The 16667-nt window shown below is 35.4% G+C and overlaps 1 protein-coding gene across 2 annotated transcripts in view; it reads right to left on the minus strand.

Moving 5' to 3' along the window:
- Positions 1-266: 266 nt before the first annotated feature.
- The window catches only part of LOC134041933 (transcription elongation factor A protein 1), a 44837-nt gene continuing 28436 nt past the window's right edge, over positions 267-16667 (minus strand). Inside the window, exons 10-17 of one of the 2 annotated variants that reach the window (XM_062489003.1) lie at positions 16016-16121; positions 8173-8260; positions 7016-7164; positions 5147-5203; positions 4106-4260; positions 2618-2764; positions 1629-1700; positions 267-576 (exon numbers count right to left, since the gene is read on the minus strand). In XM_062489003.1, coding sequence (XP_062344987.1) covers positions 568-576; positions 1629-1700; positions 2618-2764; positions 4106-4260; positions 5147-5203; positions 7016-7164; positions 8173-8260; positions 16016-16121 — 783 coding nt within the window. In that variant the 3' untranslated portion in view covers positions 267-567. Of the gene's footprint in view, positions 577-1523; positions 1701-2617; positions 2765-4105; positions 4261-5146; positions 5204-7015; positions 7165-8172; positions 8261-16015; positions 16122-16667 lie in introns of those variants that run through there. The other variant, XM_062489011.1, reaches the window with a different exon arrangement.

Below are 16667 nucleotides of genomic sequence, written 5' to 3' on the forward strand. Positions count from 1 at the left end.
GTCCTAGTCCAGAAGGAGCACATACAAACTAGAGAGTTAATTAAATTGTGTTTTAGTTAACAACTGACTTTAATGTTATGAGGAACTTATATACCTTTTCTGCTTGCAAAGCAAAGTGAACACAGTAGAGAGAAGCAAACTTCATTCTTACAACTGAGCAAATGCTGAGAGGCAAAATGCACACAGGAGGAGCGTGTATATTTCAGACCACAAAAAATAAAGTACATTATTCACATAGTTAGAAAAAAACAAGACAATTACCAAAATGTTTAACTGGTAAAAGTTTAATGTCAACTTACTTATAAAAATGAAAAAATATTTTAAAATTCACCATACAATTGAGCAACCTGGCCCTACTGACTACCAGCTATAGGAAGGCATTTAAGGAAATGATGGTTGTGCCAAAACAAAGGCTAACTTGAGGCATGTATGCTGCTTTGAAATAAAAAGAAAAGAAAAACCAAAAAGCCCTCTCATTTGCAGGAAGCTAGATGCTTAGCCTAGTTTTTAAAGCTAATTACAAAATCCTCGTTCATACTGGTCCAGATGTCTTGACAATTTCTTCTTCTAACAGAACTGTCAAAAGAAAAGAATTTTTTATGAGATCTTCACACAGCTTAGTTCTAAATCTTTGCAAGAAGAAACAGAAATACAACACCATACATAGGATATGGAAATTACTAATTAAAGAATTTGCTTATATTTCAACCATTCCTTCAGGCATCTGTATACAGACACTTCTGTAACTGCTACCTTACAAAAGGTTTAAGGACAAATGTACTTTTTCCGACACTGCAAACAATTCCATCAAACAATTTCTAAGCTTTCTATATTATTTAGAGCACATATTTGAACAATATGCACCAATAAATTTTGTAAAACAAGATGCATAAAATACTTTTTTAAGCAGCAGTCTTAATGCATACCGTGGCACGGCCCTGCAGAGCTGCAGTGTTCTTAACATAGAAAAATAACAGAATGAGTTTATCACGCTTCCTATGGCATGCGATCACACCTTAAACTGTAAATTTACAAGCCTTCCTTTCAGTGTTTCTCTGTTTTATTGAACTACCAGTGTTTCTCAGAAGCTTTATAAATTCCTGTTTCCCAAACTTAAAAAAAAAAAAGATTCAATCAAGTTATCACTGCCCTACACTTCCTGGCACAGGAATACAGCAGCAGTCATCTTTTTTATTGCTTCTTCTTTTCAGAATAGCAAAAAACCAGAAAAAACAGTAACAACAAAAGGTCTAAAAAAGGCCTGTTACACTCACCTAGGCAGAGATTAAAAGCAGTTAAAAAACTTCGGGTGAAAAATGAGAAAACACAGTGACTAGCTTGTCACCACTTCATATGGCAAAGCAGCATTGTGACTAAATGTCGCAAGGACTGCACCCTGACTTCTCTCCCCCTTTGCCACCAATCTACACGAGAGAGGTCACACTTTCAGTCAAAAATACATTTCTAATTTAAAGATATTTTACAATCTCAACATGTAATATCATTAATGGGTTAAGAAGTAACTAAAAGTCAACAGAAAGTGGTTTGCCACATTTACTGTAAACCCAAATTAACCACAGAGGCTGGCTGCCTGCTATCAAATACGCAGAGCAGTCTAACAGTCTTACCTTCCATCTGTTTCCACATTCATTACAGACAACAAACGTTGTCATGGGTTCATCAGCACTGCGGGTTTGAACCTTTGGCAAAGGCAAGAGCCAGAGCAGAAAAGGAAAATTAGTATCTGCAATTTTTGTTAGTGTGTGTTCAATGTAACTGTTTTAATCAAAGTTAAACATTAAGGAAACAAATTTGCATAAAAATACAAATTAACTTTAGGTATCAACTGAAACTGGGCTTTTTGTCTCGCTATAAAGCCATTATAAACTTGGACTTTGAGAGATTTAGTAGCACTAAAATACCAATTTCTGCATTGAAACTGTGTACGTACTTCTAGGAGCAGACTCTGCACTAAAAGTACAATGCCCAGTACAGCTTCACATACATTTACCAATGCAAAGGCTTCAAAGTCTCATGACTGAAAAACACCTTGCCATTTAAAACATCTGATAAACAATATAAAATAAAAATGCAGCTGATCCTACGATGAAAATTACATTCCCTGAAGCACTGTTAAGCAAATTAAAGCACCCTTTCTGCAGTTGTAGGAATGACTGCAAATCAAGGTCTAGTGTTAGTTAAATGGTACATTACATACGTTAAAAAAATACATGTGTATATACACACATAAAATTTCTTCTATTTAGTCCCTCTGTAAAAATAAGCTTACACACATTAAAACAGTGTCTCTCCTCCACATAAAACTCTTATGAATATGACGTATTAAGAATTAGCAAAATTTCAACATTGCAAATAAACTGAAGTTTCAGTCTATACAGAAACTCAGCTTGGATCTACATAAAATTTTTGGCAAATAAATACAACAAACTTGCTTTAATTAAGCACAACTAAGTAGATCCAGCTATCTTCATGTTTTGTAATTTGTCAGCATTTTGCTAAAAGTTCATTTTGCAATTTCAGTGTTTTTTCTCTGACAATCCTTACATAGGACTTAAGGTTTGAAAAAGGAAAATGAAGAGCCTGAGTAACCACGCACCTGGGTGTATGTACAGTTCTTCTTTTTGCACTTGCCACATGTAAACAGATCAGTTTGAGTACCTCCTGTTTTAGCCATCTGGTGCTCTCTGATAGCTTCTTTGGTCAGATTTTTGCGCATTTCTTTCAGCTCATCACTTGCCATTTCCTGTAAAGGACAAAGAGCAGACGGAGTTTACTAGAGAGTTTTAGCTTTAAAACAAGTTATCAGTGTGTGAGCCAATACAATTTTTTATTTAGAATCCATGAGCAACAGCTCTGTTGAAGGGCAATGTAATTCCACACATTTTTAATTTTACAAGACTTAAGTTGGGCTATTTCACAGCACAGAAGCTACAAGAACTTAAAAATGTTCTCTTTTTTACACAGATAGGAAAAAAAGTACAACAGTAAACATCTAGAAACATTTCTATGCAAACAGACTTCTGAAGTTCAGAAATGTAAGCGAGGCAAGGTGGAAGACTTAAAATTCCTCTGAAGAGGCAAAAAAGATGCTCTCCCTAGGTCAGATATTTGGATAATTATCTCATTGACCTACATAACATTTGTTATAGGAAAAGATTTACATTATTTTGACTACTTCCAGATTTGTCCTGATAAACACAGTACAGCTGTAACTTCCCATGTCACCAGAAATCATATAAACTTAGTTTCTAAACACTAACCAAAGTGTTCAGAATCACCCATTTTCCTTTTTCTTTAAAATAGTTTTAGTGCACAAGATCTCCACAAGGTCAAGTGCGCACTGCAAAACCAACTAGTTACATTTTTTCAATACAGTTTTATTTGCCATCCCATGTAGATGTGGAATGAAAATCTTGTTATCAATGTTGTTTCACTTCAGAAGTAATCTTAACACTAAGGGGGTTTTAGCCATTGACATTTTAATCCAAAACATTAATCAAACAAAGAATGTGCCCTGGACAGGGCAAAATATATGTTTGTGCACATGTACATAAATATGTAGAACAAAGAAAATCAAAATACATACTGAAGGTACAATTTGCTTTTTTTACGCATTCTTTCACTGGCCTCTGTTTGCACTAACCTTTATGTAAAGCTATAGCAAAAAAAAAAAAAAACAACAACAAAAAAGAATCACCACAACTTTCTTCTGAACACGATTTGCATTAGTTGACCATAAGTAATTTCTCTCAGTCTCCAAGACACTTCTTTATACCTCATTTGAGGGGGCAGAATCTAATACATAGAAGCAGAACTACAGAACTCAAACAAAATGAGCTTTCATTTTTCTCTCCCATAACACCTAATTTTTCATTTGACTTTCTAGATCTATTTTGACTTGTGAAGACACTTTCATGCCCTTTCATACCCCAACACAGCCCTGTAACTCAGATTCTGCAAGCCACAAAAATGCCACAGTCTTTTAGAAGTATGGCAGCTTACATAAATTACTTTTATGGCTAATAAATACAGGCCAGGATGGAAGTCCAAGAGGGAAATAGTTCAAGACCTGTGCTTTACTTACCTCTGCTGTCATTTTAGCAAATTTGTCAGGAGGAATGTTTCCACATAATACATTTTTCCTTAGGTTAGGGTTCTTTGCATCCTTGAGATTTGCTATCCTACTTCGTACCCTATTTTTGTATTTCATATCAGTGTTTTTTAATTCTTGAAAAATAGGTGCTTTGGATTTAAGGAACAAAACATGGATAAGTAAAACAGAGTAAAACATTAACAAGCAAAACAGAGCATTAGGAAGGATTCATTCTGGGGGGGCAAGTTCTAAACCAATGAACTTCTCCACTGACCATCATGTCTTCCCCCCTATCCCAACCAACAGGTACCTTCCTGTTCAACACAGCAGAATTCCCAACCTTCTGCAGCCTAATCAGAGTTTAGCAGTAATAATTTTAGTTAGGGTCAGTGAAATATGAATTTTTGAGTACTAGGACCTCAACTGTAAATGTGAAAAGTCCCCCATAAGTTTATGTTCAGTTTCTTGACCTCATCCTGAGAATTAATTCATTTCTGAACCAAATATTCAAACAATGACAGCTCACTAACACAGGTTTTTTTTTGCTAAAAAAAAAAGAAGCCCAGACCTCTGTTCTGGAACTATTCAAACACTGCTACCAGAACCACCCTTTTTAGAACTGCAAATTCACTTAGAAATAAAGTTGCAGAAAATTAAATAAAGACATTAGAAAATTATTAAGATGGTTAACAAGAAAATATTTTTAAATAGCATAGAAAAGCCCAGCATTTTATATATGAATGTTTCAGTAAGATATAATATTGCTGCTACAAGGAAAACTTATTGAGCTGAAAAATAACCCCACACAATCAGTTACATGCATTCCTACATATTTTAAGGCAAATCATTTAGGATGGGTTGGTTTTTTAAACACTAAATTTATGTACTGATGTGTTGAACACAGTTGCCACTTTTGTTTTATATGAAATAAAAAAACACTCAATATATAGGTCAAGTTAAATAATTTGAAAATTACAGCATTTTTTAAAGATACTCCTATTCTGGAGAACACAGATATACAACAAAGGATATCTTCTTCAATCTGAGAACCCAGCTCTTCTTCATCAGCACCAATAGCGATGTAATCATCTGAGGAAAAAAATTGTAAAATATTAGCAACCTGACACTGTGTTCTATATCCCTGAGATCCCTATAGTTCCAGAACTCTGAAACTCAGAAAATTATATGACACCTGTAGCAAATCTCCTTTTTGTATATGCAATTTAAATTTACTGTGTACTTAACCTTTCAAAATTTATTACTTGGAAGAACACAAATAAGTGAAAGACGCAGAAGTTAAAAAGAGTTAAACGCATTTAAAAACCAAAACCTTCGGACATCTAGTTGTAAACACAAATAGAAACAAAAAAACATTGCTGTACAGAAAAATCTAAAATATTCCAATAGGCTTGGCATCTCTCCCATGTCCACAGCCTGTGCACAGAACAGATTATTGTAAAAGGGAAACATTTTATATTGTGTTTAATCAATTGTTTTAGTCCACACAATACAAGAATAAACAAATTATTGTTTTGCATGCAAGGAAGAGCAAGATTTCATTAGAAACATTGTAATTAAATAACAAACTATCTTATTGGACTTTTTAAAATGCAAAGCAGAGATGTGTCATGAAATATGTCAATTAGAAGAAATAGACCACAGAAGTCTTGAAGGCAAGACAAAACTGTCTCCAGATAACTGTTTACTGTTTCTGACCAAAATGCTTCCTCACAAAGACATTGACCTTTCCAAGACAGCTTAAGAACATTAAGAAATTACATACAGTGTCTGCCTCCTCATTTCAATATGGGTGTATTTCAGTGAGTAATCCAAACATCAACTTTCACCTCATGCCAAAGGCCATAAAACAAGAAAATAACCTCGTTTTTTCAACTCATGGACCACCAGTTTACATATGCTGTAGAAAGCAACATAGCAAAAACGTTTTTGGAAAACTATCTAATATGAAGACTACATAGAATTATGAATAGTAAGATGCTGTATGTGATTGTCTGGTCCCAAAAGAAGTCTATGAACTATATACCCAGATGACCACAAATTCATGGTCTTTAGTCAGCCTTGCTCATTGTCTATACCTGAATATATATGAATTAAATGAAAGAATAAAAAATTGAAGAGAGTAAACATGGATGATTCAGAAGTCTGCTTACACTGGGCCAAGTTACGCTAAGCTAAGAGAAGAAAAACAGAAGCTGGGTCATAATTTTGATACTGAGAAGGATGCATCAGAAAAAAATCAGGTAATTCTGAAAAGTCCAGATTTCAGTTTGCTCCTTACCTAGCAAATCATTCCATTTGTCAGTTTAAAGACACCCAAGTGTATATGAGAGATAAAAAGAAAAAAAGCCCAGAACAGTCAAAGAATTTACAGACACCCAAAATGCATGAGGTTAAGAGCAATGCAAGACTCTCTTATTGCAGGTTATCTTGATGAAATGTCAAGAATATATCAAAACAGAAAGGCAGCCTTCAATAACAAAAATCTGAAGGTTCCCAGGACCTCTTCTGTAAGAAAGGCAGCCTTGTATATAGTCACACCCTCTCAGTCAAAAAGTCTGAGACAACAAAAAAGAGCAGCCTCCACAAGAAGATTCAAATGAAGCATTAAGGAGGCAGTAACATTCCTGAAAAGAAGTTCCCCTGTTGGCAAGATATCAGATGAACTGAGCGACAAAATGTCCTCAATTAGCAGCAAGGAAAATGCATTTTGTAACATTCCCATGCTGTCAAGGTTGCTCATTACTTGCACCTTGGGTGAACTGGTTAATGGGTCTACACACACAATTTTTTCTACCCACTAGGGCACAAAATAGATCAGGAAAGACAGAAATAGAGAAGAAGGAAATAGTTAAACTTGAAAACATAGTCTATAAAGCTCACCTCCTGTTCTGAGAGCTGCAGAGAGCATTTCTCTACATTTCACTCGTACAGAGTCTGAAGTGCTTGGAGCCCGGGGAAAAGATGGGATGAAAGAATTTGAGGGAGCACTACCCTCCTCCTTTCTGCTGCTGGAATTGCTACTTGAACTGCTAAAAAAAGGCAAAATGAAAACCAATATTAATGTTTTTTTCCCCCTTCTTCAAATAACTCTGTTTCTGGGCAAAATATGGGTCTTTTGCTACATCCATTTGATGGTATTCCAAAATAAGAACACAGGCCACCGTTTAAAAGGTATTTATAGCTCTAGAATCAATACAATCTTTAAAGTGTCTTTATACTATTCACTAGGGTATTCCACACAATAGAGACACAGCAGGTATTTCATTCCATTATGTGGCACATAAGCTTTAATTCTCAGTTCTTTACATTAACACGAAATCTTTTTTTCCTCCCACGGAACTTTAAGAAACAGTGACAATATATCACACCAACATTCACTCTGCAGCGAATGCCTTGCATTCAATCTGCTTACTGTATTGAAGGGGTGCCATGGTCACAAAACCTCTCCACAAATTATGTAGTTTTACAAACTGTAAACCAAGTTTTCAGCTTCCATCTGGACATATAGTTAGAGGTTAAACTTCAATTTTAAAATGGCTGCTGAAAAGAGACCACTAAACTCAAAAATGTATAGAAGAAATGGGCTTGGAAGCACTCTTTTGTAAATGTCCTTCAGCTCCTGTAGTGACATTAATGTAGGCTCCTTTTTCTGGTAACATATTTTGTGTTTAGCAAAAAAAGTGCAGAATGTTTATTAAACATAAAAACTAACACGCAAAAGAACCATATGCAATTACCAGAAAGCAGAGACTGAAAGTTGTTTTACAGTTCTCAAAACTGGGTTCTAGTACAGAGACAGGACAGAGTATTTGACAGACCCAGCAGATGGAATAAACAATAAACTTGTCTGGCCATATCTTCACCTAGGTCTTTCCTTTTTTTTCATGTCAACAGCAGCACAGTTTACTTCCCCAATAACACTGTTTCTTGTACAACTCTGTCTTTCAGAAAAGAACATGGCAGCTGTCTAATATGACAAATTCGGACCAAATAGTTTAATGTTAATTTATACTGAAATTATTTGCACAGCCATTAACCTCTCTTCTCTGGCTTCAGGGCTGTTTTGTGAGGAAGAAGCAGGCTCCTTTTTCTTTTCTTCAGAATCTTTATCAGTTGAAGGTCCATCTGGAAATACAAAACATGAGAAAATCTCTTCTACCCAGAAATAGTAACTGATTTAAAGCAATGGTAAAATAGAATGATTTCTCCTGAACCAGTTGGAAATGCTATCAGCTCCCACACTCATTGACCTTCTCTTGCAGTACAGCCTTCCACTTCCCAACTCCTTCCCAATACAGGAAATGCAAAACATGACAACACTTCAGATCCTTCAAGTCAAATCCAGCATCTGCTTAAACTGGCAGTGAAGACATGATGGAAACACAGACTTTTATGATTTATTTTTTCCAACACTCCTGCATTAGGTAGACAGTAACTTTCTAGGTATTGCATCACATCTCTGGAATTTGTCTTCCATGCTTTATACACTTAAGTTCCTACTACATACATGCCATCATTTTTAATTTAATTGTGGAAGACACCATGGTTAGCAAAGTAATTTTTGCATTTTTGAAGGAGTTCTCCAGACACACAGGATTTCCTATGATAGCTCTTAAATTATTTGCCTCAGTATTTAAATATATTACAGTCTGCCGTTCCCATACAGGTTATGTTTCACTATGATTTTATAAAAAACAATGACAAAAGTCTTTATGGAAAAGAGCAATCACAACATTTAACTCTAGCACAGCAAGAATGCATACACCCTTCTACTGTAAAGAGGATTTCAGAATGGCTAAATTGAGAGCCTGCTTTGATTTGTTCTCTAGTAAGGCTGGCTCTCTACTGCCTACAGAGAAAGCCTAGTGAGATTGCCAACGCTGATTGACAGATTTCATGAATTCCTCTTTCCAAGCCCTTATAAAGCTGCTATTACACTTCTAAATTCATACACTGTATTATTGAAATAAGTATATATTACAAAATTTAAAATTAATTTTAAAAAGAACAAGAAAAGGAGGGAAATCTGCTAAGGCTCAGTCTTGCAAACAAAGATGTCCTGAACTAAGTATGTCAATGCTTGTTCAAGCATCTAAAAGTATCCTTATTTCCAGAGGGACTCCATCCCTGTGCTTTTTAGGGGATCCTGGTTGTATGTAACACACAAATTTGGGTCTCTTCAAACACCAAGCTTTTAAATTTTACTTTTATAGAGTAGAAAATAACTGTACTGGCTTTCTTGTTATAGGAACAATAAGTGGAACATGAGTTTGATCCTTTCCTTAACCTGTGGGTTAAGGAATTTATCCAGTCGAATACCACTTGATTAGAAAATCATCCTAACAGAAGAGCAGAGACAGCAGTACTGGATCAGACCAGGCACCAATCTACTATCCTGTCTCCAGCTGCACCTATAAAGAGATGCACACGAAACAGTACAGGAACCAGAAAAGCTTAAGAAGATACTTCCCCAGAGTATTCCCCCAGCCTTCAAGAGCTCACCCATTGTTTGCAATATTGTATTCAATCCTTGATAAATTTTGTTTAAGGAAAAAAAAAAGATAATTAAACACAGATGATGCACTCAGGCTGACTGTCTTTATTAAGCTGCAGATGTTATTAAAAATATCCTAATAAAGATACCAATTTAACACCTTTTAGAAAAAATAATTTCACTAAGAAAGCCAACAGGACTATAAACTGAATGGATCACGAGTCCTCTGCTATGACAACTGAAGTGCACTAAGAGAAAGAAAACAACTCCCATTTTTAACATGCATACTTACTCTCTCTATGGCAACAACTGATTACATGATATAATCTTCAAAGACGTTCCAAATATGCATGCAATCTCATTTCACTTCATAATGTTTTAAGTACATGCTCATTTTTGTCAGGGGCTTTAAGACAAACCAGTAGATCAAACAGGTTGTGCAAAGCAGGAGCTCTGCTTCAGCCCATTCACCTACACATTTTTTTCTGACATGCAAGTTGTCAAATTCAGGTCTGATCTGTGTATCCCCTGCTTATGATGCACCATACACACCACAGTGGCATAGTTGGCATCCAGTGTTTTATCAAAGACTTCCATTTAGCCCAGCACCATTTTACCAAGGGCAGGCACCTGCCAACACCCCAATGGCTTCTATCCCCTGTGGAGGGCAGGGTATACACAAGGCACACGGATAAAAGCACAGCTCCTCCTATAGCTGCAAACCAGTCTATGCAAGGATGTCTCAAACCAAGGTCAGACTTGAGCAGCTGAGACTGGACATCTTCAGCAAGTATGTTTTCTAAACTACAATTTCTTTAATCACTTAAGAGTTTAGATATTTTTGCTTAATCTAGTTTCAGAAAGCTGAAAACAAATTTAATATTATCCCAAGTGTTTAAGTCACTCTTATGGATCATAAATTGGAAAGCACTAGAAGAGGTGCTTTCCATCTTTAAACTCACATAGAAATAAGGATGTCTTGTTTTCCTGAAATACTGTACTGACAAAAGAGGAGAGTGCAATTAACAGCCTGCTAGGCAGCATTTCATCTATCCACTGGGGAAAGAAAAATTATCCTTGATAAATTGAAAGTCCCTTCTAATTCGCTTATTTTTCATTCAATGACCAGACTCTAATAGAAAGGAACAATGACATGTAATGGGAATTATGAACAACCAGAAATTCTAACAAAGTGAGGAGGAAAAAAATGGCCCTTCTGTGAAATGTCTTTAAAAACTCCTGTGTGATTCACCTCAGGAAGTCTATAGAAGATTATAAATATTTATATAATACAAACTACAAGTTGTGCAGTTTCTTTTTGCAACTCCATACAGCTATTCAAACTTACCATTTTTTCCTTCAGAAATAAATGGATACTGTCACCAATTTTAGGACTGAAAACTGTAACTTCGCAGTTTTAGCTACTTCATCTTCAGGCAGCCATAAAAAATATCTCAATGTTTTGGGTTTTTATAAGAGAAGTTAATTTATGTTAATTTATATTAACAGCTCTTCTTTAAAATACAAATAATATGGTAGTAACAAGAATAGACTATTATTAGCCATTGGAATAAAACATTCAAAGTTTATCAACTGCACTGCAGCTTCTACCTGGGACTGGCAATTAATTTGAAAGATACTTGGAGCTTCTCCAGTGAAAAATCTCTCCAGGGTCAAATAAGACATAACAGTAGTTTGCGTTATCAAACCAAAAATTTTAATGTAATAAGATACAGCCAGATAACAATTAATCTGAATGTTAGAAGCCATTAATAGTTTTCTCCTATATTTTTCTAACTATATTGCAAGCCAATGCTAGACATCTGCTAGTTACAAGAAAAAATTAGAAAATATAAAATGCAGTGTTATTAATTTATAAATCTAACTTAAAATTAAGAAAAATATTAAAGTAAAAAAAAAAATTCCAGAAACATTCATGAAAGGTGGCAGTTATTACCTGGAAGCACATGAAAATTTAATTTAGTGGGATATCTTGTGTTGCCTACTCAGGAATCACCACCAGAACTTGGGAAGTTTTCTGAGTATTCAGTTTAAATAAGTTAAAGGAAACAGATAAGAGAACAGGTATCAAATTACATAGTAATTAATTTAACAATGACCTTCATACTCAATAATTGTTTAAGCTCATTTTCCAGACTCTGACCAAATAATCTTGAGATGCACAAGCAGCTACACTTGTCAGCAATTCCTCTACAAGACGTAGTGAAGCACGAAGGTAAGATCAGTAAAGTCTCTGCAGCAGTAGCACTGGGAGGAGGAATATCTAAAAATCCATAAATAAACAAACAATGTTTGCTATTTTTAAAGACTTTTGTATTACCAGTGACAAAAGACCATGACACATGGACTTATTCACTCTATGTGTTTTTCTCTTACATAGTATAACACATTGCATCTTCTTATCTCTCCACTGATTAGCTTAACAAATTACAGACCTACTAACAGTACATGAACAGTTCCAAATATACACTTGACAGTAGGTGATTTCTACAGCTCATACTCGATATGAAAATGAAACTACTGAAATTATTTTTGCACTTGATTCTGCTTAATGTCTTATCAAGTCATGTACTCTTCTTATCAATAGGAAATAATACTTGTAAATGCTATCAGACTCTAATTTAAGAACTTGTCTTGCCAGGAACTTTTTTTCTTTTTGAATGAAGAGAGTAGGTTTTGAGATGCCCTTGAACAACTTCACTTATGACAGTATTAACCTACCTGTAAGATAGTCCTAGACTGCACCTGCTGGCTCCAGGAGAATCAAATCCAGGTTTGAAATAACAAAGGATTTTGTGAGCAAAGTAATCTTTTAAAAATATTTATGTGATGCCTGACTGGTGTTATTAACACTTCAACACTCTTTTAAAATAAAATTACTCAGGCATGCTCTTCTTTGAAATAGGCATTTCAAAATGTTTGTGGCCTCACTTTTAGTTTTCAATACTGGCAACAGATGATCACTTAATGTTAAGAATATTGTGTCGTGATTCTGCATTTTTAGTTCAGTATATAAAGTTACTGAAGGAAAGTTTACTTAGAGGTCTGGACATTCTTTCTCACTGTATACTCTCCCGTTCAGCAAGTAATTATTTATTATGAGGGTTATATTCCTTAAGGAATTTTTGTTGCCTTTCTAACATAGGAAACACTCCTGACAACCTAAACAAGTGTGCATAGATTCATTATCTGCACAGCATACTCTGTATACTCAGCTACTCAGCAAAACAGTCATTATTTGTAAATCCCATGTTATAACTGAGCAGCAGTTTATTCTGAGAGCTGAATTTAGCTCCTTATGCAAATTGTGTCCATGTCTGCTGTGTAGCTTAACTTTCAGAAAGTATCTGAACGGGACCTTGCACTGTGGCTCACCCAGTGAGTCACTTCAGACAATGGTCACAGGCCCACTGCTGCACAGCTTATGACCCCTCCAAAAAACCACTGGTAACATGGGAAGGCTCGAGTCAAGCCACAAAGATCTGGTGATTCACAGCTCACTTTGATTTGTTCTCATGTTTCCCATGCATTCCTAAAAACTAAATTCTGATAGCATTGAACTGAAACATTACATGCAGCCTGAACAGTCAACAATTCTTGCCTAAATTCAAAATGTCATTTATAAAAATAACTCACAAAGACTTCAGAGCTCTGAGTACAATGCTTGGTACGATTAACAGCTGTCCGCTTCTGCTGCCATCTCTGCTCCATACCATTTTACATGCACTATAAACAGCATAATGGAAACTGATTTCTCAAGCAGCTCAACATAGGGTATTTCGTATTCTTCCAAGAAAGTCAAAACTAATGATAAAACAGAATAAGAGTACTTTGTAAGATTCCCACCCATACTTATACCCTATCTTTCACAGTTATGAAACTTTACGTTCTAATGAGTTACTGAGCAGAGATAAAAGAGGCAAGACATTTGCCTTACTATGCTTTATTATCAGATCCACACTGCAACCAAGGAAAATTTAACTACCCAAATTTTGACTATAAGCAGTGCTGTATTTTCACAATTAATTTGATTTTATGTAGTAAGTGCATTGTCACAACTATACTGGAGCTGGCACAATAATGTACACACAATAATAACTGTTCCACAACAAAAACTAGCACATGAACAAAGGTCACATACCCACTGCCTCAAGAAGTATTCAGGTCTGATAAATACCAAGTATTTCTTATTTGCTTTCCAGTTCCTTACATGTCTGACTTCACCTCATGCAAAAAAGCCTTAGGCAGAGTCTCCCAACTGTGTTAAAAGAATCTGAATCTAGCAAACTACAAAAGGGGAAGGTCCACCTTGCCCCAGATATCTGTTACTGCTACAATCCCTGTGCAGGAAACAGTAACTGCAAAAAGGCCAGACTGAAAAGTGACAGTTGAAATTGAAGCCAGAAGAAATGAACAAAACAATTTGTTTCCAAATGGTCAGTTCCCAGCTCTGGTCTTCTGGACAGCCACTCCAGCACTAGTTGTAACACAGGAGGGAGCAAAGAGGCACCTGTGCAGAAGGCAAGTCAGGACTGCTCCTTTGCACAGCAGCCTACACCCAGATTGACCTGCTGTGACCTTCAGGCACTGCATCCTTACCCAGATTTTGACAGCATAGAAACCCTCCAGGAAGGAGTAACACTCCCCATGTTTCACAGTGTTGGAATACTTAAACACTAGTAAACTTTAAGTAATGACATATTAACATAATTTTGACTGACTTAAGGTGTTACAAAATTAAGACAATTATTTTAATGTCTTAACAAACAAGTGGCAAATCCCTTTGTCACAGCAATAACCAGGCAGATCTCCCACTCCCCAAAGAGAGGAGCATCTGAGCACACTCCCAATGAGAATTCTGCTGGAAATGAGAGTATCTCCTCTACTATGCTGTCTAAGCTAAGCTGCGGTATTAAAAATTTGAACTTCCAAGAAAAAAAATCAACTCTCAGCAAATGCTGATAGGATTTTGTTTTTGAAACTTAGACTAGTAACCGTTAATAACTTGAAAGTTAAATCACTCAATCCAGCAGCTACTTTTAGAAGTCTTTAGAGTAACCGACGCTAATATGCAAGTCAATTACTCCACTTATATACCTTACCACTTTTATATACTGATATAATAAAGTTGGACTTCTACATTTAAGTTTAAAAATAAAAAGTACATTATTTTCACTATTTACGAGTTAACTCTGATCAGATCCTACACTAAGATCCTGTATATGCATTTTTATTATAAAGGTCATAATGAATTTTAAGGTATTTTATCAGCATGTCTAGTATTATCTAATTTTAACTACTCAGACTAACATTATTCGTAGGTAGGTTAAAAGTCTTTTAGGTAGTTCAAAAAAGTTTGCTCTAGAGGCTGCTGTTTCTAGAGCATCAAAGTTTATGGTTCTCACAAATTGTCCATTTCTACAAACAGAGTATTTTCTACATAATTTACAAGACAGTAATAAAGTATCTGATAAAACACTTCACAATTGATAAAAATGAGGCTGAGTTCAAATGATAGGGGACTCACACTTTCCTAATAATTGGCATATTTTTCCAGACAGAATGGCAAATATTTAAATCATAACGTAAACTGTTTAATGTTTTCTATTTTAAAATTTTAAGCTTCAAGAATCTTAATTTACCTAAACTTACATACAAAGAAACAGAGTGCACCACAGTATATGAAAAAAAAAATCTGGACACATTTTGAGATTTAAGTGTTTTTCAGCTATATTAAGTACTACCAAATACTCTTGAACAAAACACTAGCAGAAAGGTTTTAAGGGTATTAATTGCTTTAAGGGAAATTAAACAAAAAGTATTAAGTCAATTAGTGAGCTGTTTAAAATTTTGAAGATTTTAGAAAGTACAGCTCTGTTTCTCACTACCAGCAGGTTCTTCTAGTAGATTTTAGCATAATTTTTACTGTTTTTTTCTCTTCAGAAATCACTTCATAACCAAACTTCAAAGCCTGCACACATGAGATTTTGCACCAGTTCTTCTGAGTACTTGTTATATTTGACAAAGAAAATGGTCAAGAAGAGGTATGTTAGTGTACAGTGCTGCCGTACAGTCACTCCAGCTCAACTGCAGGCAATGAGACTTCAGAAATGAATCACGTCAGAGAAGCTGATTTCCTACTGCCTGCCAGCCCCAGTAAAATATATTAACTCTTTCTCTGCATACAGTCTCATAGTAATAGCCTGGTGACAGTCAAAGAGTAAAAAACCAATTACACCAGTGCAGGAAATTTCAACATTCATACAAAAGCACAAATATGCCTAAAGCAAGGCAGTGTCAATGATGAGCACCAAGGCTACACAGAATTAAAACATGCAAGAGCAGGGACTTTTCTGCTACCATACCTAACAGCTTCTTCCAAGACTTGATAAGAGATTTTGCTAAAGATGTAACCTCTTCATCTGTACTTTGCTTGCGTATTGCATTCACTGACATTCCAATTCTGGTAGACTGCAAAAGAAATAGAAATACACATTATCACAAGTGACATAAAGACAATTTAATTTGTACTTGGACATTAATTTTTACAGTATCTTTCTTCCGTTTTCTTTTGTGGTGGGTTTGTTTCCTTTTTTCTGAGTATCATGAGTATCAGGACAAAATATTACAAGTCTTTATAAATATTATTTTAACAACATGGACATTTTAAAAAGAAATACAACAGTACTACCATCTGTTTTTATCACAAAAAGTTTGGGGAGGGGTGGGCAGCGATGGTGGGTACAAGGATTAAGGACTGTATTTATATTTCAGCGCTATAAGAAGCTTGCTAACTTCTTGACTGACATCATACTCTTAGAATTCCCATTTAGTGGCGGTGGTAGAAAAAGCTGCAATACCAGCTGGGAGCAAGCATGTTTTAGGTATCTAAAAATGTTGGTGATACCAAGATTCTTTAGAATCCTTAGCACAGAGAGTTCTGACTTTAGATAGAAGCAGAACTCTCTGTGTTTAAGATTTTAAAGAATGAGCTATCCTATCTTTCTTCTGAAAAGG

Source organism: Cinclus cinclus, chromosome 1, assembly GCF_963662255.1.
Source record: "Cinclus cinclus chromosome 1, bCinCin1.1, whole genome shotgun sequence".
NCBI classification, from domain to species: domain Eukaryota; kingdom Metazoa; phylum Chordata; class Aves; order Passeriformes; family Cinclidae; genus Cinclus; species Cinclus cinclus.